The 27,588-nt window shown below is 42.6% G+C and overlaps 1 protein-coding gene across 3 annotated transcripts in view; it reads right to left on the bottom strand.

The window, feature by feature from the left end:
* Positions 1-26,490, bottom strand: part of LOC116928902 (calcium/calmodulin-dependent 3',5'-cyclic nucleotide phosphodiesterase 1C) — a 29,378-nt gene extending 2,888 nt beyond the window's left edge. Inside the window, exons 1-9 of one of the 3 annotated variants that reach the window (XM_032936035.2) lie at positions 25,892-26,490; positions 24,610-25,139; positions 19,697-19,813; positions 6,802-6,879; positions 6,525-6,729; positions 5,583-5,699; positions 3,412-3,714; positions 512-761; positions 259-375 (exon numbers count right to left, since the gene is read on the bottom strand). In XM_032936035.2, coding sequence (XP_032791926.2) covers positions 259-375; positions 512-761; positions 3,412-3,714; positions 5,583-5,699; positions 6,525-6,729; positions 6,802-6,879; positions 19,697-19,813; positions 24,610-25,139; positions 25,892-26,475 — 2,301 coding nt within the window. In that variant the 5' untranslated portion in view covers positions 26,476-26,490. The remainder of the gene's footprint in view (positions 1-258; positions 376-511; positions 762-3,411; positions 3,715-5,582; positions 5,700-6,524; positions 6,730-6,801; positions 6,880-19,696; positions 19,814-24,609; positions 25,140-25,891) is intronic. The other 2 variants (XM_032936037.2, XM_032936036.2) reach the window with 2 other exon arrangements.
* Positions 26,491-27,588: the final 1,098 nt, after the last annotated feature.

Below are 27,588 nucleotides of genomic sequence, written 5' to 3'. Positions count from 1 at the left end.
CAGAAAATAGAAGGGGAAACGCTAGATTGTCCCATCAGGCGCTCTTAGATATCATATCAGAGATTCATTTCGACTAGGACGGTAAGGAGCTTCGACATAGCCCTCAAGAAGGAAAAGAAAGCAAAAAGCAAAGATGTCCTCAGAGGTAGTGCATGTCAGCAAGCAAATAAGGGTCCAATAACTAGCAGACAAGCCGCTGCAAGGCATTCTTTGTTCGAGCTGGGACACGTTCTTTACTGCAACACGTAAAAAGTCTACCTTAAATTTGTGGATGACGCCATAGCGATTGAGGAGATCGATGCCGAGGTAGCGCAGAGGAGAACCGGCCGAGACGTCGCTCAGAGCGAAAACATCGAAAGTCCACTCGTCGATCAGCTGGCCAGAAAACAATAAAAAACAAAAACAAAAGATAAATGAGGACGGAAAATGCAAGAGGAACGCACGAATGGTAATGTGAAACCGAACGAGAGATAATCACGTCATAGAGCTTTAGATAGTCGGTGCATATTACCTTTAAATTGCGAGCCACTTCAACTGGGAATTGTAGAAAGGACGATGAGGACATTCGGCGATAGATGCGTTCCACCAGGATTCCGGCCCTGATGGCCTGTGCCACCGACCGGAATTTCGGCTTCTCCTCGCCGGGTTTACGATGACTGCTGATTTGGCGTGTAAACGTAGACGCCAGCCAGGCTCGCACTTCCGGCGGCACGGCATCGGCCCGCACTTCCGATAAGTCGTCATCTTCTTCCGGTGTGCGTCTATTCGAGAAGAAGAAGGGCAAAATAAAATGAAATAAATTTCCATCCCCGTTTAATATATCCTGCCCCCCCAACGTACTCCTACTCGACATAATTGACTAGCCCAAATATAGACTTGAAAATCTAATCGAGCTATCTAGTTTGCCAAACGGAGCAGGAGGAGGCGCTAAAGCTCTACACGGAACGAAGAATTGTTCATCTTCTTTTCTTTTCAAATGTCACAAAAAACAGATTAGGGAATTGTGCGTAGGAAGGCAAGCAACGTTATGAGCCTTCATAAGACTCTAATCTCTGACGAAGTCAATTCAATTCGGATGTTTTCCAATGTCTTTCCGCACTGTTACGCGTACTAGTCACGAGATTTTTGAGCAAAGAGCGAAATCGACGGAGGAGAAACATGGCGGAAAGTCGACTTTTTCGCATCCGCATTAACTAGACATGCTATTCGTCTCTCTCTCTCTATCTCTTTTTTCGTTATTTGCTCAGTGAAGAGGCAGACGGATATGTATGCGGAAATAAAGGGCAACGCTGAAAGTCCCTGGGCAAACAAGATGAATTGGAGTCTGCCTAGATGGTGAGCTGGCCAACGCTCTACGCAGTTCTCGTTCGTAAGTTTATAGCCCGGCCAAAACTGTAAATAGGCCTCTCGTTTTATTGAAACTTGCATTTCTATACGACTGTCTTGTCTTTCATCTTCCTCGGCATTCTCGCTTCAATAAATGGCTTTTTGAAGCTTCAAGACCAGCAATTTCCCTACATCTCCATCTCATCATCAATTCGAGTGATGCAACCATATGCATTTTTATTTTTTTAAATGTTTCAATTCAACTCTCTGTAGGCAATCAAACGACCAATAATAATAACACTATGCCATTAAAACCAACACGTTCTGAATTTGACATTTGTCCGTTGGTTGGATGCTGACTGGCAATCATCTTACGTCACTCCACTTGAGTGGCGATCACGTTGGTCTCGATGAGTGACTGTTATACAACAAACAAACAAAAAGCTTTTCCTTCTCTCGTCAGACAAGCAGCCAATGCTATTGTTAAAAAAGAAAAACAAAAAAAATCTGTACGACCAGCTGGCCCCAACGAAAGCCCGACGGTCCGTATACAACGAGACGTCATACAGTCCCGTTCGGTCGGCTGGATCGGATTGCAGTAACAGCTGAATGCACTGCAACGCTACGGACGCCTAACGTTACAGCGTCCAACAGCAACAAACCACATTTCACTCAATACACACAGAGGGCCAAATGCTGATACGGGACCATACACAGTGTATATAATATATATATATACCCGCCATCATTGAATCGACATCGTTACTGTTCCTTTTTTTTTTCAGCCTGACTCTCTCAAATCAATAATCGATAAATACAATGTACTCTTTTTTTTTTCTTCTTCTTCCATTTCTCTCAAGATTGTTCGTTGTTTGTTGCCTTTTCATTTTCATGATATTCCCAAGTTGGGAGCAAAAGAGAGAAGGGCAATCAAAGAACGGAAATCTCGGCAGCATCCCTCCAGTTTGCCACAGCCGTGCGAATTGGGTTCGACGCAGCCAGGCGCCAACTCTTCCTTTATATTTTGTATTCGATTGCCAAACGAAAATAAGCTTCTTTTTTTTTTTTGGAACGGCCGACAGCAAAAAAATATAAAATAAAAATCAGATTTCCCTGAAGCAGCTTTTCTTTCTTCTTCTTCTTTATCTTTTCATCAACAGAATCTCTTTTCACGATTTCCGTGCGGATGTTGATTTGTCATTGAGCGCATTTTTCCCCCCGCCTCTCTTCCGCCATTGAAAAGGAAACAATACGACTCTATTCTACGTTTCAGATATTTGCGGAAAGTGGGTGGTAGTAGATCCTTTGATATGACGCGTGTCACAACCATCTCGGACGTGTTATACAATCCATGACGGCATCAAAAGAACTAACTCGATAGGTGGCGCAGCTCTTGATTTCTTCGCTCGCAATCGCTACATACCAAACGCTTCTCTCTTCACCTTTGATAATAGAGTGGAGTACATCAATCGTGAGAGCCCCGACTGGCTCCTGCATCAAGTGTTGGATAAGGAAACGGTGTTTTTACGTCCACAAGGGGGAACTAGTAAAGAATCCCCCCCCCCCCCAAAAAAAAAGGCGGCCATAGATGATTATGTGGGCGCTTCATCGTTCAATGCTATGGCGTAATCGATGGCTGTATAAGACAGAGAGATGATCTACGCTGAGGCTAGGAGGACGTTTCTTATTAACAAAGAGTTTTCCATCTTTTCTTCTTCTTCTTTTTTTCGATTTCTTTAGAAATAAAGAAAGGCTCTCGTTTTTTTTTCTTCTGCTCTGGCCATTCGAGACTATGGGATTTCATAGAAGAGAACGGGGTAGCGCAAAGACGCACACACAAAGACATGCAATAACAATAAAAAAGCTGGAAAAAATGCATAAATATCGAAACGAATCCAGCGATTATGTTAATGTCGCTGGTGGTGTCTGCGACCTAACCGAAAAAAAAACGGAGATACACATCCCCTCCCCCAAATATTCGAGAAAAATGCATTAAAAAAAAACACACGTAGAATAAGAATGGAAAAAAAAAAAAAAGACAACGAATAATATCAAACAGATAAGAGAGAGATAGAAAGATGTCACCTTTTCTTGAAAAGTGTAGGACGACGAACAGATGCCTTTGAAGTAGTAGCGGTAGTAGCAGTGGTAGATGCTGTTGGGGTAGTAGCAGTGGACGAACAAGAACGAGTAGGAGAAGAACAAGTGGTAAAAGAAGTGACGGCCGGTCTGAGCCCAACTCGAGATGCCCGTGAACAACAGGGTTTTGCCAAACGAGGTAATAACAAGTGGGGAGAGGTGTTGTTGGTGAGTGGTGCTGGCGAACTTGCGTCATTCGTATCTGGCCACAAAGCCTCCTCGTCGCCGACATCGTCTTCGCAGTCGGGACTGAGGTTTTCGGGGAGGTGGGATTAGGCCAGTGTTTAACAAGGAAAAAAGAAACAAGTTTTCAAGGAACCATCACCCAAGATTTAGAAGAAAAACAAAAAAATCCGCCCCACAGCGGAAGTTAAAAGAGGAAATACGAAAAAGAAAAATGGACAAGAGGACAAAGACCATCAGGACGGGACATCAGCCAAAGGACGTTGAGATTTTTTTTGAAGGCAAAAAAGGAAAAGAGAAAAGGATCAAGAAGAGTTAAGATTTAAGTGAGAAATATGTACAACGTGAAAAACGCGCACACACAATCAAGATGACGACACAACAAACAGACGTAAATGAATCATTTCAAAAACAGCGTTTTCTTCTTGATTTTGGTTTTTAAAAAAAACAACAAACGAACGAAAAACAGAAATGTTCAACGAAACATTCTGTTATTTGACTCTCCATTTGCCCTTTCCCTTTCTTTTATGTCCACTCCAGAACGGCCTCGATATAGGCCGGATGGGGAGGGGCTACGCGGATCATTTGACATCGTAATTGATTCGATTGATGGCGAGAGCGAGTGAGCTGTTTGTCAAAGTCAACGGAGCGCGAGAGGTAAAATAAAAGAAGATGAGAAAGATAGAGATTGGCCAACTTTTATTTTTCGATACTCGCCACAATTGCGCAGCTTCGTGTCTGCTCACAGTCTGACCTCGTCGGCTGATTCATCCCTTTTCTCCCTCATTTCTTTCCATTTTTCTTTTGTTTTCCTACCTAAATGTATGGCTCTAATATCGCAGAGTTCTTCATTAGTTGGCTACCCAACTCGTACCCCATTCCAACAACTCCTACCTTTTGTTTCCAGTTAATTACAATGAGCCTTCGGGCAGCACTTGGTCAAATCAATTTCGTAATTACTGATTCGTCATCGTGATCCTCGCCGCTATTTGAACACTTGCGCACTTTTCTACGTCATTCGGTTCGACTTCGGCCATCAAGATTCTCCTCGCTCACCTCAACACACAGACGATACGCAGGGGCCGAGAATTGCAAATTGCCGTTTGACGCAACGTCATCGATTTTTCTCTCCTCCCCCTCCGTCTTTTGAGCTTGCCGTTTCTCGCGTGATTACCGCTAACAAACTTGTAGTGTGCAGCCGAGAAAAAAACAAAACAAAACACATCAGATTTCGGATGCGCTCTATTATGGGAACGCACAACCCGCAACCGTTCACCTCGCAACCCCAATTGACTGCCTTGCCGACAACGAATTTTTGTCCCCGCCCTCCCCATCCCCCTTTATATTTACGGATAAAATCAACAAGAGTTTAAACCGCTATGACGCAAAACCATTTCTTTTCGCCGTTTAGCCGTGTCCTTGTTTACATCCTCACGGAAAGATGAAGAAAAAAAAAACGGTTGATTGGTCTATTAGTATACACATACATACAGAAGCAACTAGCGTGTGATTATATTTTCCGTTGCCATCTCATTCCTTTCACAGTTGGTCCCTTTTTCATTCCCCCCCCCCTTTTTTCTACCTCTCAAGAGATCATATTAGAGAAACTTGAGGGTTACATTAAAAAAAAAAAAAAACACGACGGGTTTTGATTGCGGAGAAGTTGAATCGATTCGGTTTGAAGTCGGGAGGTAGAAATAAAAAATAAATAAATAAATAAATGAAAAAGCCTGAGGGCATAATAGCGCTATTGCAACAACGATTAAGCGCATACATGTACAACATGATTTTGCCGTGATCACGTTGCAAGACGAGAAACGTTCTACTCTACTGGAACAAACATGGCAGAGAGCCGAGGCGGAAGGAGAGACTGCTGACGTTTTTAGCCTACGGTGTTGTAAGCAAACTCTTAGGAATTGAGAAGCGGCACTCACCTTCCGGCCTCGTCGATGTACACGGCGTCCAGCACTTGAATGGCCAATTTCAGATTCTTCTGCATCACTTCGGGCCGCACTTCGCCCTTGTCCAGGAGCCTTAATAGGCATTTCAGCCTATAACATAGAAGAAAAAATATATATATAATAAGGAAAGAAAAGAAAGAGAAAAAAAAAAAAAGGGAACACGGTGGCATAAAAGAAGGGGAAAAAAAAGGGGGGGGGGACGAATATCATCAGATTCCATCATCCGCCCTGCTCTCCGGAGCACGATTTTGTTATATACATATATATACGTCTACATAAAGTTGACGGGTCTTTTTCACGTGCTAGCGGCGGCAGACTTTGCCCCCCAATCTTCCCGCCCATCCCTGAGGCTGTCACATCATTGATCCTTCTTCCCTCTTTTTCTTTCTTTTCTATTTTCTTTCATTTTTTTTTTCCCCCCTTTCTTTCCACCCTTTCCAAGGATTTTATTTAGTTTTCTTTCTCTTCCAGGGTCTTGCCATCTAGACTGCCGTGCTCTGCCGCCTTACTGTATTTCACTGCCTTGTACGAACTGTCCTTTATAAGACCGAAAAGCATTTTACAAGACGCTCGGCTGCCTGCCAATGCCATTACAAGTCATTCAAATTTCGTTGCGCTCTAGTAAGGCCAATGTTGGTTGGTGTTGGATTATACGAGGCTGGCAAAGCTTATTTTCAATTCAACAGCACATACACGCGGCCACACACACATACACACACACACGCACAGTGTCTAATGTGGCGTGCCATTGCGGTAGATTATGGATGCCCTACCAGATTTCAAATATCCCGCGCTGAAGAGCGAGGAGTGGGGGGGGGGGCTAGGGAAAAAAAATTTAAGCTCCTCCAACAAAAAAAATATAAAAAAATAAATAAATAAAGGATAAGGGGGGGATGTAAGAAAAAGAAAAATTACCGAAGAGAAGCGTTCTCGCAAACTTCGGACGATGGGACAGCTGCAGCCGCCATTTCAATGGGCGGTTCATCTTCGATGATACCGACGTGCCGCTCTAATGCCGAATCGTCCAGCTCGCTAACTGTGGGAGTTCCAGCACCTGTACTGGACCTTTGGCTTTTCCTTTTGCTGCTCGAACGCCGCATGATTGTCAGAGTTTCCGATCCTGAACGAATTTTATTTGTTTAAATTGTGTGTGCGTGTTTTTTTAAGTAGAAATCAATTAGTATGGCCTTACCTGTGTATTCTCCATTGGCCGTCGGTGTGTAATCAAAAGAGCTGTCGTCTTTGGAGGAACCTTTCGGACCACTGGCCACTATTGAAAAACAGAACAAAACAAAACACAAAAAAAAAATGCAATGAAAGAAAGGGAGGAAAAGGTGGAAAATAAGAGGCAAACAATACAAAAAATAAAGCCACTGGAAGAGAACACAATCAAAAGGAGAGTCTCAATCGAAAATGGAAATGCTAAGGAGCGTCGCTCGCCTATTTATGTAGAGGCTTATCATTCCGGCGTCGAGCACCGGGGGATGTAGGAAAGACTAAAGAGGCAGTCCACTGAAATTGTAAAGGCTTACACAAATGGGGCAAAGTGGGAGGAGTCGAGCCCTTCTACACTTCCAACACAAAAATAAAATAAAATAAATAAATAAAAAGGAGAAAGAAAAGAATCTACAAGCAAATCCCCCATTTTTTTCCCCGTAAAGTTCTCTTTCTTTCTCTCCTTTCTTTCTTTCGAGGGACGTGTGTATATGTATGCAACCAACACTCCGGATGCAATCGCGACTTGGAAATCGTTGAACGACAGTGTGTACGTCCGCGCGCAGGATCTTTCCAACCGCCCAATCTCCTACACTCTGTGTGTGTGTGTGTGTCTGCATGCGTATCTCATTTTTGTCCTCTCTTTTTTGCACATTCTCGGTATATACGTGGTTGATTTCTTTTCCCGCAAAACTCCCGCCCACGTATGATGTTCTCCCTTCCTGTCATGGCCACATAGATATTCTTTTTTTTGGGGGGGTCTTTCGCTGGACAAGGTATTTCGGCACGTTCGCGATTGAAGATGGTCTTGGCGGTTGTTTTGATTGCGTCGAAACACTGGAGAGACGTGCACGGACAGCAACAGCAGCCCCAGAGATCTCTCTTTCAGATTGATCCTGGCTTCTCTGTTTATTTTCTTGTGCCAATTGTGCAACTCCTTTATCTCTTTGCGAGAGGATATACGAGTTAAGGAAAAAACCTAGTTCTGGGCCTCGACATGCAGGTATAAGGAAAATGGCAGGAACGGAGAAGAATTTAAAAAAAAAAAAAACCAATTGGCAACGTATCAAACTGGCTGGAAATCAGTCAAGGACATTCCGGCCGTGAAAAGAAGAGAAATGATAATGATGATATTGGCAGACGACGAAAAGAGGAAAAGGGGAACAAGCAAACCAAGTTAGCAAATATTTGAATGTTCCATCAGCAATAAATTCAAGAAGAGGAAGAAGAAAAGACATTCACGTTTTTTCTCTCATTTCATTTCCAAATGGATTCTGCACTCGTGTAATAGTAGACGAATGGGACAAGTCACATCTGCAACTGTCTGCACATCATAAAGAGTTTCTAGCGCAATCATCACCGCATTGACCGGCCAAGACGTTAGTTGGGAATGACGCACTAACAACTACCCAACCCCTCCCCCCTCCTCCCCCCAAAAAATAAAATAAAATAATTCCAGCAATTGTTTCGTACAAACTAACGAGACTTGTAAAAAAAACTCGAAATACACGGGGCTATTGAAATTCAATGTTGAATTAAATCAGAGAGAACATGCGGTTCCCTGGCGAGTTCACCGAGATGATCGTTGCTGGAGGAACGCGTTGTCACGTCAATGTAACGCAGCCGCACACACACACACACAGTACGAAATGCAATATAAAGAAATAAAATAGTAAAACACAGGTTTTTGTGCAACGTTCTCAATGCGCTTCTCCCTTTCGTATTGGCTTCTTCTGACAAACAAAAAACAATCGTGTCGATGTCACGGAAACGGAGAAAACTTTGCGGCTCTCTTTGCAAGACGCTCGGTCAAAGAGAGAAGAAAAGAAGCGCAAGAAAATTGGACCGAGGCAAATATAAGAAAAGCGAGACTCAAAATACAAAAAAATCGAAAATAAATAAAAAACCAAAACAAAATGGAGGACCTTCAAGAGAAAAAAAAAACAACGGGAAAATGGAACATCAACAGAAGGGGTTTCTCTCTCGTTTCGACGTCGCGCTCAACGGACCATCATCCAACGTAATGAGTCAACGGATAACCCCGGAACGTAAAACGAAATGATTTTTTGGACACGACCTAAACAACGTCCAGGCCAGTTCGTTGAGAACGATGCTTCAAGAGTAGTAACGAAACCTCCCCGTCGTCGTGCTGATTTTACAGTCAAGTGCTACACGACGATGATTGCCCTTCGTACGGGACTCTTCCAACAACCTCGCCCTCCCCACCGCCATCTAAAGTCTCTACATATTGCATGACCATGAATCCCATTGTTGACACATTGGACATGGCAACATAGAACGTAACTGGCGACAACACTGTAACGTGATGTGCAATGAAAACTAACACGATGATGAACGATTAACAAACAAAAAAAAGGGGGAGGAAAAAAAATAAAAAATAAAATAAATAAAGACATTTGGTTGGCACCATATTGCAGCTGTTGAGCCCATCGCTGGGGGAGCCATGTCTCCATGGCAACCAACGACTATCTACACATCCCATCTAGAGGATACGAGCGGAATTCATTTCGACTGTGAATGGCGACGAAGTCAATCGTTAAACACACAATCAGACAACAGACACACACACACACACACACACACAAAAAGGGGCTTTTTTTAAAATGTCTGTCGAGATCGTATTTGAATAGAAACTTGAACCGTACCATTCGCATCGCATAAACGCAAGCGAAGACGCCCTCTTTTGTGAAGGGTCAATTCCCTTTTTGACAGAACCGTGACGGAGAATTTTCGCAAGAAAAAAGGAATCAAATAGAATTGCGATTATTAAAGCGCTGAAGCAGCAGCATGTGCGGGATCGTTACTACTCTTTAACGCACAGAGGGGCACGTCAATCTCACTTGTCGTCTAATCAGACACACATGGAAATCTGGAAGAAAGAGGTCGAAGTTGAGTCACGCAAGACGCTGCGTGACTGCACGGCATATCTTTAATTAAAGTGGAGGTAACGCAAGAACATTTAGACACTGGGGATTTAAAGAGGGAAGAGAAACAAAAATTGAATTTTCGACATAGCCGAGGGCAAGTGATTGCTGTCTGATCAATCGGCTATGACGACGTCGATTTGACCTTTTGCAAAAAACGAGCCAAACGGAAGGAAGATCAGAAGAGAGAGAGAGAAAGAAATAAAAAATGACAACAAAGTTACAACTCTTCAGCCGATTGGTTCGTTGCCGACAGTAGATTACCAGTATGTTGCACACGCACTGCACACGTAACAGTTTCGTGACTCTACAAATCACCGGCGTCATCCGGATAAGGGAATAATAAAAAAAGACGAAGCACGGACGTCATCCGGATCTTCTAATCAAGAGTGCGCCTTTCCTCTCATGCCAATTGAAAGAACTAACATCAGAATCGTTTCAATAACGTCCATCACGTCCGCTGATGCGCATTAGAATATTAACATATTCCATTGAGAACTTTCTGCGAGAGTTGAGGTGATAGCCAAAGGTGTTCATTCGATTCCGGTGATGAACGTGACGTATAGAAAAGCGAGGAAAGAACTTCGTCTAAATGCTAAATGTTATTACAATTCACGAGCGAAAGTTGGCTCTTACACGCAAGGCACGACCGAGCTGATATTGCCCCCCCACCCAACCCCCAAAAAATGGCTGTCTACGAGTATATTTATAAAAAAAAAAAAGGACGTGACGGACGTGTCAAACGGGCAGACTAAAGGTTCAATGACCTACTCTCGGCAACATTTGCCGATTGTATTGGCGATCTTAATGCATAACAGCCAGCGGCATCAGCAGTCACAAGCCGCCAGCGGCTTTTGATCTCCATTTTCGGTGACATGACTCCCACATTATTTCAACAACCCTCTCTCATTTTCTCCCTCTTTCCCGTACATACTTGTGCTGCCTTGATGCAATGTTGCGCTCTTTTTACACAGACACACAAAAAACAAAGAAGAAAAGTTGGATCTCTACCGATTCTTTTTCATCCTCCCACAGTAACAACGACAAACGACAAAGTCTTGACGGTTTTGAAAGATTCAAGGCTCTAGAGAAGGCCCCCCCCCCCCTTCTGGATGGTGGGGGTGAAATAATAGAAGAACCGTCTCTGGAATGGGATCGAGCAAAGCACTATAGACTACAACATGCAAGTTTTCGGTAGCACTTTAACCTGATCTCTTATTCAAACTACTAAGAAATTGAGCGCCGGGAATGTATATATTCGCGCGCGTTAGGATGTATATGTATAAATATATATATATACAGAATACCTAAAGAAAGGAAATACAAAAAAAAAAAGAGATAGGTAAGGTATATATATATATAGACACACGCACGCTTAAGTATGGAGGGCGTATAAATGTGGTAACTCTTAGCAGGTAAGTAGTATACCATGCGACGGAAGTTGTGTGTATTATACACACACACACACACAGACACACAAAGGCCGGAACTTTATCTAGAGTTGAGGTACTGGACGATGAAACAGATCTTTATCGTCTTTCACCGCTTAAATAGTTGGTCTCGGATTTCTTGAAAGAAACAATCCCGAGAGTTTAAGCAACACATCTTTTAATGACGTCAGCAAACCGTTCACAGAACGGCTCCATATGCGGAGTTCTCTCGAAAGCATAAAGGTCATTCCGGATTGCAATTACACACATTTAAAAATCCAACTTTCTGTGGTGAGGTACAAAACCAAAACAACAAAAACGCAATCACTTTCATCGATTGAATTCCGTCCGTGTTCATTGCAACATCCTCGGGAATGTGCCTCTTTATTCTTCTATTCTTTGACCGATTGTCAGTGTCAATGGCTGGCAGAAACAAAACCACCATTTAAAATAAATAAGAAATAAAAAAAATGCTGACGTCAGAATGTAAATTGGGAGTCATTACTTACAGGTTGCCCTTTAAAAAAAAAAATAATAAATAAACCATCTCGTTTACGTCCATCATGCGCTATCCGCCCACAGCCTCCCCGTCTCATCTATTTGGAGGCTTTAAAAAACAAAAACGCACCAAACATTCCCGCTTCCCAAATTCAAGCATTTCTCATCCGACCGCAACATTTTATTTTCATTATTAACGTGTCCCATCCAAACACACGAAGCTCTTTACCGAACGCGAGCGAATTTTCAACAAATCGGAACGTCAACAAAAATATGCTCTGCCGCAAAAAAAAAAACGAGAGAAGAAGAAGAAGATGGCCGACATTTCCCCTCATTTTTAGAAGCTTATCTTGGCTTTGATGAGCGACAGTACGTTCATCATTATTAAGCATTTCATTTTTTATTTGTTTTTTTTTTTCACCCGTTGCGGATGTTGTTCTTGTTGTCACGGCTTCCTTCCTCTACTCCTCCGCTAACGATTGACTCACATGCACACTTTTGTTCATGATGTTTTAAAAAAATTAAATAATAATAAATAAAGACGCACAAAGCCCCGTGAATTTTTGATTTGTTCGGTGCGCACCTTGTTATCACGCATCCGCATTTTAATGGTGCTCGCGGATGAACAAACTCTTTTTCAAAAAAAGAAAAAAATCAAAGTAAAGTACACAATAAAAAAAGAGGAAAGCTAGGAGGGAAAACAACCATTGCCTTTCTACATAAGTGATGACGTTACGGTGCGTCAGTTCAACTAGACTTTGTATGTTTTCCTGACCGATGGGGTTTTTTTTGGACCAAACTAGTTCCGTCCATCCGTGTGTTTGTCTTCCTCACGGATAGATACATACACACACACAGAGAGAGAGAGATTCACTTTCAGTAATGAGGAGCAGCAAAAATAAAAATAAGGGGCTAGATGGTTACAATAGCCTTCTCTTATATTATGAGCGACGCTGGTTTAAATAAACAGAAAGGCAAAGTTCAAAAGCCTTTCGCGGGATCGGCAAACTTTTCATAGGAGAACCGGGGAGAATCTATTCGAGCATTTAAAAAAAAAAAGATGAAGATCGATAATGAGAGTCAAGTGCACGCTATAAATTTCAAGACCAAATGCCCCCCCCCTCACCCCAGCCCTCCCATCCGCGAAAAAAAAAAAAGTAATTTCAATAACAGTTGCTGCCTCCTATACGTGTGCGTGTTGTTTGACTTACTGATGACGTAATTGTAACCATCAAGAGTGAGGACGCATTTGGAGAATGGCGCCAGGTGAAGAGCAGACGTCGACGATGAAGATTTCGACGCTGCCGCTGCGGATTTGGTGGCAGGCGTCAGCGAAGATTTAGACGTCGACGACGTCGTTGTCGACAGCCTGGCCGGATCGCTGGGACACTTGCGTAACGTTTCTTTGACGACAATAGTCGTCATTGCCCCCCTCCCACACGACCCCAGGCTTACCACCAATTAAGACATTGGGGAAGACAACAACAACAAAATGATCCGATTCACGAGGATGCGGGGAAAACAAAATCACTTGGCCGCCTCTTTTCACCGCTAGTTGATGAACGCACGTTAAGAACGGCCACAAATTAAAACAAAAGAAAAAGGAATTTCCGCAAACAATTTTGAAAATGCCATCCGCTATAGGAGACGAGTCAAAGCGAAATGGAAACAAGCGGGAATTTCAAACGGGTTCGGCACATGGCCGTGTTTGTGTAATCAGCCAAGTGGAACAATACGACGCGATGGAAGAGAATCAAAACCACCGGCCGGTTGAGCAGCCGTAGCTCGACTGAATTCTTTAGAGTTGGCCAGCGACACATGCGCTGGCAAGCGCTGCTAGTCTGACTCTTAGAGCGTGTTGCCCGTTGCGCCGCTATACGACCCCAGTCAATGTATAGGCAACAAACGCACAGGGCAGGCAGGCAGCAAGGCAGCAAGAAAAAAATAAGATAAAATAAAATAGAAAAAAGGTGGGATGGCAAGTTCTGTTATGGTCTTCGATAGTCGAAGCCTACTGCTATCAGTGTCGCATCCTCACCTGCTCGTGCCCGCATCACGGAGGGACAGGGGATGGGCAAAAAATAGTCAAGACTTGCATGTACGGCGTGTGGATGTGTCGCCAGCGATGCCACGCCCAGCATCCCGAGCCAAAAATAGGAGCTAGACACACACACACGCACACGCACTCAAATGTGGCTTGTACGTGTGGTCTGCCAATAAATCAATGAATGCGTGGCAGCTGTGTGTGTGTGTGTGTGCCGCTATATAATTGGTGATAAAGATTCTACCTTTTTTTTTTTCTTTCTGTTTTCGTTTGACTTGTGTGTTTTTTTAGTTTTTAATAAATGTCAGTTGCCGATGAAATTGATTGAAGCTTGGGCGACTCTACGCTGATCGTTTAAATGCCAAGTGATTGGGCTGCTGCTAGTCACAAGGCGACATATTATGTGACGGGCAGATATTGATCGACAATTACTCTCGTCGATTAATTAGAAATCTAAACGGCACGGACACTCCCGCCCCTGATGGACCCTCATGGACTGTGATTAATCATGACACCATCTCCATCCCATCAACTATCTTCTTTGATTATTATTTTATTTTTCTTTCCTTCTTTCTTGTTCTCTTTCTTTACTGATTGGTGCGCTACGGATTGAATGAGTTTCTCCGAACAACAGACAGAGGTAGTTTACGTGTACGAGCAACGCAAACCGAAACAAGATAATCCATTATCTCATTAGTTCCGCACGGATAGTCAACTAATGTACCCAGTCGTGCTTTTCTTTCTTGGGGGCTTCGTCTGTGCAATAATATAAAAGAAAAACTATTTGGGATTCAGGTCGAACACTCTGATTAAGCAAACTTGGACAGAATGATGCGCTCTAGTTTCCTTTTCTTATTATTTTTTTCTTTTTAAATAAATATTCTTGTGGCTGTGATCAACCCCCATTGAAGGTCAATTTTTTTTCCTTTTTTCGAGTGTGACTTCCATAGTTCAATCGATTCGACTGCTGGCAGCAACATTTTTTTTCTTTTCTTTTTTGAATATTACATTGTCAAATTCACTGAAGGAATGATGGCACCGCGTGGCAAAAAGAAGTGCTCCATCACGCCAGGCGACGCATCCGAATTCACGCGGAACAAACAACAAAAAAAAGGGGGGAAATCTTGGCTATTCCACAGATTTTTTTTTTCCACCAAAAAAAAAATCTAATAAACGCATCAATAGAAAAAAAAAAATGGAGCAGAAAAAAAAAAATCTATAATGAAAACAAAGAGACGTGGACGATAGGCTGAACGCTTCGAGCGGAAATTAAAAAGGCGACTATAGACGACATCATGATGATGACAATGAAGCTCAAAGCGCAGCAGCTATGCTGATGTGTGTAACGGATATGTAAATAAGTGATTTACTACTGCTCTCCTAGATCTCTCCCCCGTCTTACTACATAGGCTACTCAAATGCGAGGCCAAGAGAACACGTTCCCTCTCTAATCTACCAAGAACTTTATTTATTTTTTTCTTCATTCCTTAGTCGCATGATTCATCGGCCATCGATTTAGGTTTTAAAAAAAAAAGACGGGGGGGGGAGGGGAAACAAAAAGAAAGGCATTTTGTGGAAGTTAGTTCTTGTGTTTACCTACGGCACTCGTGAACGGCAGCCACTCGTGTCTAGTCGACCAATTTTCAAGCAGATGCTGATTTCAATATTTACTGAACGACACCATCGTCATCGCAAAATCGAAATGTCATCATCGCAATCGATTTTTTTTCCCCTCCTCGTACGCGCTAGTCGGACAATAGCTGCACTCAAACGTGGGATCTATACAGCGAAGAAATAAGAGAACCATTGGAAGTAAATAAAATATAAAAAAAAAAAGAAAAAGAGACGAAAAACGGCGGAAATAGAGCAAAGATGGGCAACGACTTCCTGTGAAGGTAGCGTCAAACTTCCGTTCGCACCCAGCGCCGAATCAACTGAGCGTGCTGTTCGCGTAATAGTAGTATAGCCCCTAGATCTATAATAGTAGCACCCAGTAGTCAGTTCTATCCGCAAAACGTCAATTCCTCGCCCACCAACAAACGTTGTCAGTTGACACACGCACACACACACACACACACAAAAAGAAAGAGGCGCTGCTAGTCGCATCACCAAAAGGTTCGTGCACGTTCGGACGTGATTTCCGTCATTCACGCTCGTCTCGAATGCTGGTAGACACCATTTTTTTGTTTGACTTTTGTTGAAATTTTCGCATCGGAAAATGGCGCCACGATGATAGATTGAAAGTATTCCAGCGTAGTGTGGCCAAAAAGAATTAAAACAAAAACAAAAACAAAATCACGTAGCCACTCGCTGGAGATTTGCTTCCTATTTTCATCCGTTCGTTAGGTGAAAACAGGAAAGGGGAAACAAAATAAACAACTAAATCTGCCATTCACGTATTCCTAGCATCTGTGTAGACAATCGTATGACGCACGACGGTTAGAGATACGCAACTATAGGCTGCGGATTCTAAGAAATAAAATTTTGGAACTTAGGAATTCATTTTTTTTACAATTTTTTCTGGTTGGAAGAAGTTTTCTTTTAAAAATTGATGTGATCTTTTGGGAACTGAGTAGAATCGACGTAGCAACAGTGTGGTGGTTATCGAGAAAAGAGAAATCAATCTCATTGGGCTGAAGAGCTCATCGATTTCGTTTTTCTCTTATTTTCATTTGCACTTTTTCTTGCATGACCGACGCGCAACGTTGCGTCTTCCTCATCGTGCGTGACCAGTGAGCCGAAGAAAACACGACAAAAAAAAAAAAAAGGGAAAAAATGAGAAAACAGAGAGAAAGAGAAGGACGACATTCTCAGTTGATAATCAGCTTTCAACTAATATTAGGAGGGGGGAAATAAAAAAAACAAAAACAAAAGAAACACGGATAGATGGACTCAAAAAAGGATTTGCCGAGATGAAACGAAAAGCTCATCATCGACAAAGGCGAAGCGACAAAGAGATGCTTCGACTTAGCGACTGCCGACGCGAGGTGAACGATAGACAAAACTTCTCTCATCTTTGGCATCTTTCGACATGCTAAACGCATAAGGTTTACGGCGTGATTGAGTCAAGTATCAAGTTACAACAAAATCATAAGAAATAAAAAATGGGATGCACAAAGGAGGAATAGATCCGCACATTTTTACTGTACGTGACTGGAAGAAATTGTTAAAATGCATCGCACTCTTAGAAGGTGTCTCCGCTTTTTCACGCAAGGATTCTCGTGAAAGATAAATCGCGCTCCAATAGGATGCACCAAAACAATTAGAACGTTAATGAGACGATTCCACGTGCTGTTTGCGCGCTAACAAGCTATCTCGTTCAGCTTTCTTTGGGGATCATCGCAGCCAGTGTTCACAGTTTGCCTGTTATTGCGCCTTACGCACAAGAGATCGGGACGAGGAAGACGGGCGGATGTAGGCACAAATTATTTGGGAATGCTGCAAGTACAATTACAAGAGCGGACGCAAATAAGTAGATTGAGAAGAAAACAAAACACGAGGAAATGTTCAAACTCCTCTCGACATGGACCTTAATTGCCCTTGCCCTTCACAGGTGAAATTCTCAACCGATAGCATAAGAAAACAATAATCTGCTTTAAATTCACCATTACGTAAAACTGCGCGAGTTTCATGCTTTCGAATGTTGATGAATTTCAATCTACTTTGGAAAGGTGCATTCAAAACGAAGTTTATGCAAAGAAGAATAACGACATCGTCAGGTTATTAAACGGTACTCTTGACGTCATCAACTTCTTTGCGGCCTGTAATAGGCGACTACGAGAGCGAACGATCGCTAGAAACTGCGACGCGCTTGCAGTTCATGGTCCTCCAGGAATCATTGAGCGGAATACTTGGTTTTCAAATGCTCAGCGGGAACTTCGCCCCTAAACGCCATCTATTAACCAAACCGCGCACTACATGTAGAAAGATGTTCGCACTTCGACATCAGCTTATCGGCTTACCCTTTCGACCTAAGCGAGTTAACACTTCCACTAGCCCAAAACTTTTGATTGAAATTCTGCATAAATTGGAAAAAAAAGTGGGAAAAAAAACAACTACTAAATACAAGCATCAGAGTTACTACTCATCAGCATCAACAAAGCAGGCAGACAAGGTGAAAAGAAAAGGAAAGACTTTGCTGAAATGAAAAATCCCCCGTTCGAGAAAACATTCCAAAAGCAACAAACGGTGGCCGGAAAGAAAGAAAACAATCCGGGTAAATCCAATAAAGATCTATACTTCTCCATACTCTTCTAAGCAGAGAGAGAGCGAGCCTACTTTATTATACAAGCACATAAACAAAGAAACAGATAGAGGAACCGCTCTGGGATATACACCAGAGCCATCGATCCGATTACAGACCTCCCCCCAAAAAAAAAGAAAAGAAATAATAATAAAAGCATTTAAAAAGAAAAAGAAAAACGAATTCACACAGGTGTTTCCATCTGTCGATTCATTTCTTCTTTGGTACAGGTTCAAAGTGAAAGACGACGAGAGTGCTATACACTAAAGTAGTTAAGTACTCGCCTCCACTCCTACACTAGTGTTAAAAAAAAAAGAAAAAAAGAGAAAGAGAGAGAGAGAGAAAGCTACTAGCAAGGATATATAGAGTGGGCGGCCTGACGAACGTTTTTTTTATTGGAAATCAATGTGTCACATGTCATCAAAGTACTAAAGGAAAAGAGATCTTGTGTCTCGGCGGAATTGCGATCGGCATTGCAACGGCCTCTTTTTCGTCACAAGTACACTAGATTGTACTCCTATACACATACTTCTTGCTTGATGTTTGCCTGCCTCCACCCCCCCCTTCCTCTCCCACCCCCGATAACAAATGAGGTAAGTAACATAAAGAAAAGGGACTTCTTTAAAAATAAATAAATAAATAAATAAATAATAATGATTAAAAAAAAATAGAAGCCACGAACGAATAGCGAAACAGAAAAGAAGAAGAGACTGCAACGGCGATATGGTGCGCACACACGCAAGACTCACGCGTAACTTCAATCACGTTGCCAAGCAACAGGAGCCCAACCGAGATATTGAAAGAGAGAAAACCAATGATAGTTAGACAAGTCTCGTCTCTCCGCTTTTTTTCTTCTTCTTCCAAAGTGTACACAGTTGCTTGCAGGAAGTTGGTCTCAAAAGATGGGGAGGGGGGGAGGAAGAGCTTTAAATGACGCAGCCATTGTGCCAAATACAATATGGTTTCCAAGTCCTTTCGGATTGATTTACAAAAAGTGCCAACAACAATACATTTCGTTTAATTTTCATCTAGAATTTAAAAAAATAAATAAATAAATAAGGTTTCAATCAGACACTTCCATATTGTCTTTGTGTTGCAATGCAGGCCGTTTCACTGATTTCTGATGAATTCTTGACGTTCAGTCGTTTAAAAAAGAAAAGAAATATCTACCTGGTAACGTGCAACTTCAGGGACGACACGAGGAAAAAGAGAAAGAAACGTAGATCGAAACGAAAGTGGTTGCTACCTAACTGTCGTTGCGAGGATACCGCATCCACGTCATTCCCGTATGCTCTCAATACAAATCCTTCGCAAACAAACCACCCCCTTTCCTTCCCTCTTAAAAGAATACACTTGAGAAGGAAAAAAAAAAAGAAACAAGAAAAAACTAATAAATGAATAGAAAAAGGCAAACCAATAGACGAAATGGGAGGAATACCTAAATGACATTTCCCAAATAATCTGTTTCCGCCTCTCGCCCAATAAACCCCGTCCATCGTCTCTGTCTCGTGATGGAATACGGTGCGGTCAACTGGCTCTGAAAACGCGTCACGCGCACAATCACCCCCCCGAACTCTCCTTCCAAACAAAGGGGAAAGAAAGGTACCCCCAATTGTCGGTAGAGGTTTTAAATGAGTTCATTTAACTAAAAAATAAAAAATTGAAAGCAAAGGTGGTGAGAAATAGACAAAGAATTCGTGTTTTCTTCTTACCGATGGTGTAGGTATCGCTACCAATCTGAAAGGTGGCGCTCTTGCACTTGCGAAAGACTTTGGCCATGGCGGATGAACCACAAACGTCCTCCAATGTCATCAAATCAAACGTTCTCTCTGTGTTATTCCCAAAAAATCAATAAAAAAAAAACAAACAAAACAAAACAAAAACAAACACGCACCTATAAAACAAGATACCCGCGCACGAGAGAACGAGGATACATCTTTCTTTTTTTAAATATACAAATCAAAAACTACTGTAAGTATCAGGAGAAAAAAAATTCCAGCGACTGATCAGCTGGAAGGGAGAGCAACGACTAGCCAGTATCAACATCGTGTGTCGCCGTTTTGACACACAGCATCTCTTCGCTAGAACATAAGGGCACAGGAGGTGGAACACAGTCCTCACTTTGTGACTCGGATCTCGACTCGTCCAGTACCTCCTCCGAAATCGGAATATCAAAAAGAAAAATAATAAAAATAAAAAGACTGATGCGCTTCGGCGAGTGATGATGATAGTACCCTTCCTACATATGTCAGAAAGGAAAAAAAAGAAAAAAAAAAGATCCGTAGCAGTGACGGTGAGAGGGCGTGTTTGATGGCGGATATAAAAGAAGGAAAAGGGGAGTGTTCAGATGGATCACGAAAAAAAAAAAGAAAAAAAAAAAGAAACGACCTTCGCAAATGCGTAGATGTATCCATCACTAGAGAGAAAGAGTGTGGCAGTGAAGCTAGACAAGTAGTGCTAAATGTCGCCCGGTTCTCTACGCTCCGCCACGATTCGTCCCCACCAATTTATTCATCCGCGTTCGATTTTTTTTTCTTTTTTGGGGGGTGGGGGAGGGTAGGGGATGTTCTTCTTCTCATTCACTGTGTTTGTGTGTGTGTGCGTGCTAGAGACACGGAGATTGGGTTGAAACCGACGCAAACAGTAAGAATAGAGATTGGATGTATGTCTCGAGAGCATTCAATCAATAATGGAGCAAAATGATCGACTACGGAATCATCATCAATGTCAACCGATCGCAGACACAATAGTGGAGGAGGGGGAGCACAAATAAACACCAACGATCCCGAGATCGAGCACGCCGAAATGTCAACTTTAATTTGATTCAGTCACGCAAAGGTTTTATTTGATTCAAATTTGCGACAGAGTCGCTGAAGTTTTTCACATCCCCACCACCCAAAAAGAAAAAGGAAAGGAGAGAAACTTAATGATCAAACATTCAAGACACATCTTCACGAAACCGTACATGAAATGCAGTGTCCCCCGTGTGAGAGGGAGCAGATGCTAAAATACCCCGAACGTTAGACGCCGCTAGGCCACAGTGCGGTAAAGCCTCTTAATTCACGCTAAAGCCTTTTAGGACTGATGCACGTTCGCCTTTGTTCCTTCGCTGACTGCGTACCGGAGAAGAGACCGCTGTGGCACAGATGAAAACGCGCAAATTATAACGAGCTTTGCCCTAAGAAAGATACACTTCTTTCCGAGTCCTGCGTAAATTTAGTCATTTGCTCCTCGTATATGGAACACGCCCCTCAAAAAACAAAAACACAAAAACAAAAACGATGCATATGAATACATCACAATTCGATGGCGTGCAATTTTTCTTTTACCTTCAACCGCGACGAGCTCAAACTCCATCATTTCTTTAGCCACCCTTCTCCCTCCCAACCCTCCTGTACTAACAGCTTCAAATTAAGACAAATCCGAACGCGTGAGAGGACCAGAAATGAGAACGATCCAAGACTGTCGAGCTTCCAAACGATACTAAACTGGGAACAAACTCGAGGGCAAATGGTCAAAGCAATCAAAAGAAGCCTTGCCTGCGCTCTCAATTTCCCCACACAAACCTTTTATCTATTCTCCCCCCCCCCCACCGCCCTTTTTTCTTTCTTTTTTTTTTTTATTTTTTTACCTCTACTCCCCTTGATATGTTTAACATGACGAGTCCCCCTCTTGCAAACCATAGAACCTGAAGATCTCCAATTCTTTCTGTATGTGTGCTCTTTGGCTACAAGAAAAGAAGAAAATAAGGTTACGTCTCCATCCGCGTGTGTGGCCCTTTTCGAAGTCGGTTGTTTATTTCGCTCGTTTGTTTTGTCGGCGCAACGCTGCACCCAGGGAGCCGTAGCAGCTATAGCGTCAACACACACACACACACACAAATGTACAGCCCACCCCAGTAGCTGATAGTTTGCATCCACATCAAGACGTAAAGGTACAAACGAACAACGAACAAATGGGGGAGCGAAGATAGAAAAACGTCACTGTGTGTAATCCGGTGCATAAACGATTGCTTCCATGGCGACCAACGGATCATAAAATATTGGACGTTCCCTTATTTCCCTGGCTGCTTCTCCTTCAATCCGGTTTTGAGAGCACTACCTAGCGACCAGATATGGCTTTTAGACTTCGATGCTGGCTAAGCTAGACAAACAAGACAATTATCACTTTAGCATTTGCTGATATGGAAAGTATGAAGTACAAATTGAACGATCAGAAACGGTGGGGAAAAAAAAAAAAAATGCAACTCTTTTCGATACTAGCCGCTCTGCTACCATCGGTGGATGGCAAACACGAGCGCTGCTAAGCATATGTTGCAATAAAACGCAAAAGAGCAAGACAACGGGGGACTTTTGTTACGAAGCCCGTGACGCAAGTCGTGTCAGTAATCGAGACCCATGTCAAGCACATATGCGCATCAAATATTTCAGTTGACTTGGTGAGCCAAGAAAACCGGAATAAAAACGGCGGGGGGAATTGTCTGCAAGCATACGCGATTTATAATGAACTCTCTATTTTGTCTTTTTCTCTGGAATCAAAAGGATACGAGTCACGTTGTAAAACATGATCTACTACTATTAAATACACTTTCTCTTCTTTTACCTCATCCCTTCTTCGCTTGTCGATGTTTGCTGATTTCGTTGGCAGCCCCCAGTTACTTAAATCAATCTGCTCTAATGACCTACAAGTTCAAGTTTTCGCGCGCTCGATATCGACATGAACAGATTCTTTTGATCCCATCAAGGAAATTATATCAAATAATAAGAGACGCAATCGCTTTATCAATCAAAAGAAGTCAGCAGTGTGCGCGACAAAATAACATAATATTCAATGATTAAAAAAATAAATAAATAAAATAAATCCTAATGATATCAAGAGGCTATACAAAAGAGGAAACGGTTGTGATTCGACGAGGATAGAGAACGATGAACGTGCAAGAGGAAGACGGAAGTGCGGTTCAAATTGAACAGGAGAAAACAAGTTCTATCACGCTCCCGTAAATAGCTGAAAAGGCAAGGACATATAGGCGAAGAATTAAAAAAACAAAAACAAAAACCTTGTGGCAAAAAGGAAAACGATTGTCGTGATTTTATCCCGGTTGGTCGCCCTTCCTACGACGTCAGAGCTTTCAAGAATAGACAGGCAAAAGGGGGAGAATTTGAATACTAATACCTGATTAATCTGCTCGACTAGCCTAAGCGTGTCACTATTGCTCACGATAGATTTTTTTTTTTTCTTTCTCCCTGCCCTTCAAGAAAAGAAAGAAAAAGGGAAATAAAACGCGAATCAACAAAATGGAAGAAATGGGGTTAGACGTTAAGCAAAGAAGAAAAGGGAAATTAGTTTCTGGCAGTCACGCATCATTTAAATTTTGACGGCGCGAGAAGCATAAATTTGTGACCGAGTTTAAAGTTATAGAAAAAAAAGGGGGGCGGAGGAGCCGGGCGATTTGGTTATGGATGAGGTCTCCATCTAACGATCTCAACTTGTGCCTTCTCCGGCTTCCACTAGACTTTTTCCTTTTTTTTTCCTTCGTTGATAATTAGAATATTCCTTTTTTTCTTCCTTTGAATTTAGTGTTTCGCGTCTGCTACTAACTTTTCCCCTCCCCCCCAGTCCTCAAACAAGCTGAGATTATTAGTTCTTTACAAGATTTCGATTGAATGAAGGTACGACGAATGGCAGCCATCGCAAAACTTCCGTCTTTTACGACGCCGTACACAAGAATCCTTCATGAGCTCACATCAAGGCCACCGACAGCCTTCCCTCATTACGATACGGAAGAGATTGTGTGTGTATACACATGAAGCTGGTGAATGAAGCCCCCCTCCCATAAGAGGATCCATAGTTTGTTTGTATCTCTATCTTTGCTCTTTTGCGCCGGCCCACGTAATATAAGGTTTTTCCCAGCTGTCTTTTACTCTACATGTATATGTACACAGAGTATGAAGCAACAAAAAAAAGAAAACGAGATTTGCACGAATGGAAAGGTGATTGACTCAAGCGAAAAACAAGGATTGATAAACTAATGAAACATCAAAGAAAAATCAATTTTTTTTTCTGTTTTCCTTCCTTATCATTTTTTTTTTTGCAGCCTATCTATCGATTACTGCTTAAAGGAGGAACCCACACTGTTTTCCATTACGTTATTCAATAACAACTGCGAGTACCTTTAACGAAAAACAAGATAGATGGGCGAAAAGAGGAGGCAAAAAACAAAGTTGTTGAAGAACATTAATCACATGCCGACCGAGAGTCAAGTTTGACGGGACAGGGATTCAAGTTCCGATATCAAGCGACAACAGTGGCAGTCGATGCAAATTATTGATTGCCGACATGAGGATTGCCATTATTTCAAAAAGGGGAGAAAACAAAAACAAAAAACGGAAACTTATTCTTCATGTTTTCTTCTCCGCGTTCACTTCACATATTTGTCGTTAATGGATGACCACTATGTAACAAGAAGTTTGTGTGTTTTCACTGAATTGCCCACTTTGACCCCGCCCCAGTTTTCATAAGTTTGCGAATTTCCATATTTCGCATTACAGACAGACAGACACACACACACCAAATAAAAGTGGCGCATCGGATCTCAAACGGAAAGAAAACAAAAGAAATGGCTTACTTGATTTCGGCGGCTGTGGGCGGGTGGCTCCTACTCGGATCGACCGATGTGGGCAGACGACGACTGTTGCCGCTTCCGGAAGAAGTTGATTATCTTGAAGTGAATTGGTCAAGTTGAGTTCCAGGCCCTCGACAGATGTGAGGCGGATGACAATCTTCGGTCGACTATCGTTGGAATCCGATGAATTGAAATCAGGAGCAGATTCTCGTCTTTTGCCCGTCACAGGCGTTTCCCAGTTGTCCGGACCTCGAACGAGATGGAACTCTTTTGAGTGTTCGCCAAAGCTGGACGATAATGTTGGCGTGGACTCGGAGGTTTCATTCAGCGAGTCGGTGGATCTGGAAAAGGATCGTCCGTAACGAGGCGACTGGCATCGTCTCAAGATCGCCGTCGATTCGACGTCCACCGTCGTCAGAGACTGATGATGACGCCTCTTTTCGATCTTAAAATCGTCTACACATATCGATGGTAGGCCGTCTACCACTCCCGCTCCTTCAAACAATGTTTCACGATCGCAACATTCGTTTTGCCTGGAATGTTTAAAAAAAACCAAAAAAACAAGAAAAACAAAATTAAATTAAAGAATAAAAACTACGTATAAAGGAAATCAAAACATTTTGACAGTATTCTCTCATTAATAGCTAGTAAACCGAATACAATGGGCTACGATGAACAGGAACGCAGTTGTATATCGGCGGGACAGTCGTAAAAAAAAAAAAAAGGAGGGGGAGGGAGATCATTGGTATTTCTACGTCGTACTATTTTGATGCCTCAAATACAAAAGATAAATGAAGAAGTAAATTTTGGAGGGAAAAATGAAATAGCTTTAGACTACACCGTAGACTAGGCCGTCTTTTCTTTTTGGCAACGACTCGAGGTGCTGATCGTGTTTACGAGCGGCACGTGCTTGCCGCTGCAGCTGGAAGCGTTCCAGAACGATCTCACAGCAGCCGAAAGTCTAAGAAAGAAGGCGCGGAAGACAAATCCCCTCTGTCGAAACAAACTCTTCTATTCTTTCTTTCTTCAATAATAATAATAAAAAAAAAAAGGGCCCAAACTTTGGAAAGTTGTAAAGAAAACGATGCGATGTGACGGCAAAAGGAGGAAATAGAGGAAGGCGACGATATCTATTCAGAATCAAATGAGGGAGAGACCAAAAACTGGCCCGAGAAAGGCACCATGGCTTCGCTGGAACTCAATTGAGCGTGAACGGGGGTGGTGTAGGAAACGATGGTTATTATTCGCACGCAATCTATACACTTTTTCTTTTATTTATTTATACCCATCGTCGGTTTCTAGACGGAAAGGTTGTGGCGATGGCTGGAACAACGTCCTGTTCGGTGTACGGGGCCGGGCAACCAAAGGCCGGTTGCAGTTTTCTTCGTCTTCAACATCGGATTCGGAATGGACGGCGTGAATTTCGACGACTAGCGAACCTTCCATGACAGTTACAATTTCAGAGACCACAACCGCAGATGAACAAATGGTGCATTCTTCTTGCATTTCGTCAGGGACTTCTTCATTGTTTGTCTGCTGCTCAGTCTGCCGGATAGATTCACCAACGGCTTCCAGCTGGTTGGATTTCCAACAGTTGACCGTGGGTGTATGCTCCGGCGATCGGATACCACTCTCCCCGTCGATAGTAACGCTCTCTGTTGACATTCGACTATTCGGTGTCAATAACTTAAAGGCGTTGGATGATGTCTTCAGTTTTTCGGTAGCGTTTGATTCTGACATTTTCGATGGAGATTTTGTGAGTTCTGGGGGGGTCGAATGAACGACTCTGCCATTCTCAGAGGGGCTCACAACGCAGCGAATGTCTAGGCAACTTTGTAGGACACGGTATTTGCTGAGCGGCACCCCCATTTTGGCCAATTTTTGGCTAAACACTACGATTAAAAACTACACCTGTACACGGTCTCGGGACACGTTTCGGGTCCTTCGACTAGCCCGAAGCGGCGAGCAATACCTGGGCAACGACTCGGCTTGGAAAGCGAGACAAAAGAGAGCGACAACGAGCTTTTAGCTTGATTACGCATCGCATGGCAAGCATTTGACCTTATTGATCTCTATCTTTGTGCCCTTCGTTTTTCCTTTTCTGGTGCATCTTTTGCGACGAGGAGTCACGAGGAGATGAGCACACGTCAGATACACGACGCCCTTGTGTGTGTATGTGTCTCTTCTATGTATAAGCCTTCGAAAACGACGTTACCATAGCAGCCGGATCTCCACCTGTGTTCGGCAACAACTCTCGTAAAGGTCTCTATATAGAAAAACAAACGAAAGACCGAGGGCAGCAAGAACGCTGCAAGAAAAAGAATGTAGACTCTCTCGTGGCAATATGAGGGGCTCATTATATCTGATTGGAAGCAGATCGAATGAGCTTCGCTGCAAGCCGTTTCTTCGTAGGTAGGACGTAAGGGGATTCTGACTGCCACACCAGAGAGAGCGATGAGGCGGGCTTCAAAGGGTGTTCGTCCTTTCCTTGTTTGTACCGTATTTACCATAAGGAAATGTCATCTCTTCATACTAGTAGCGTTTGCGCAGGAGTTTTTCTTTTTTTCTTCCCTTTCAAGGTGATTTTAGCCGCGTGATTAAGACGTTTTGTTAGTTACTTCTCCCAGTAGCGTATTGATTGCGAATGACAGTGAATAATGGGAATTTTTGAAATATAATTTTGCCAGAGTCTTTCTCTTCGTTCTTAAACAATTGCAAGATTTATAATGAAGAGTATGTAATGTGTTGAATGGAAACTTACCAGTATTGTCAGAGCTGATGACAAAAGGTATCTCGTCTGTAGGGCATGACTTAAACTTTGCAGAATATGGAAAACCTTCACCTCCTCTTAAGGATCAGCATTAGCCACATAGATTCAATCATGTAGCAAACTAATTCTAAAGTTTACAGGAAGGCTGCATTCCTTCCCGAGGAGAACGAGGAATGTTCAATGCAAACACGTATCCTGTAGAAGAAATTCTT

This window comes from Daphnia magna, linkage group LG8 (genome assembly GCF_020631705.1).
Source record: "Daphnia magna isolate NIES linkage group LG8, ASM2063170v1.1, whole genome shotgun sequence".
Classification (NCBI taxonomy): Eukaryota; Metazoa; Arthropoda; class Branchiopoda; order Diplostraca; family Daphniidae; genus Daphnia; species Daphnia magna.
Note: the sequence above shows the minus strand (reverse complement) of the source record. Positions and strands in the feature narration are given on the sequence as shown.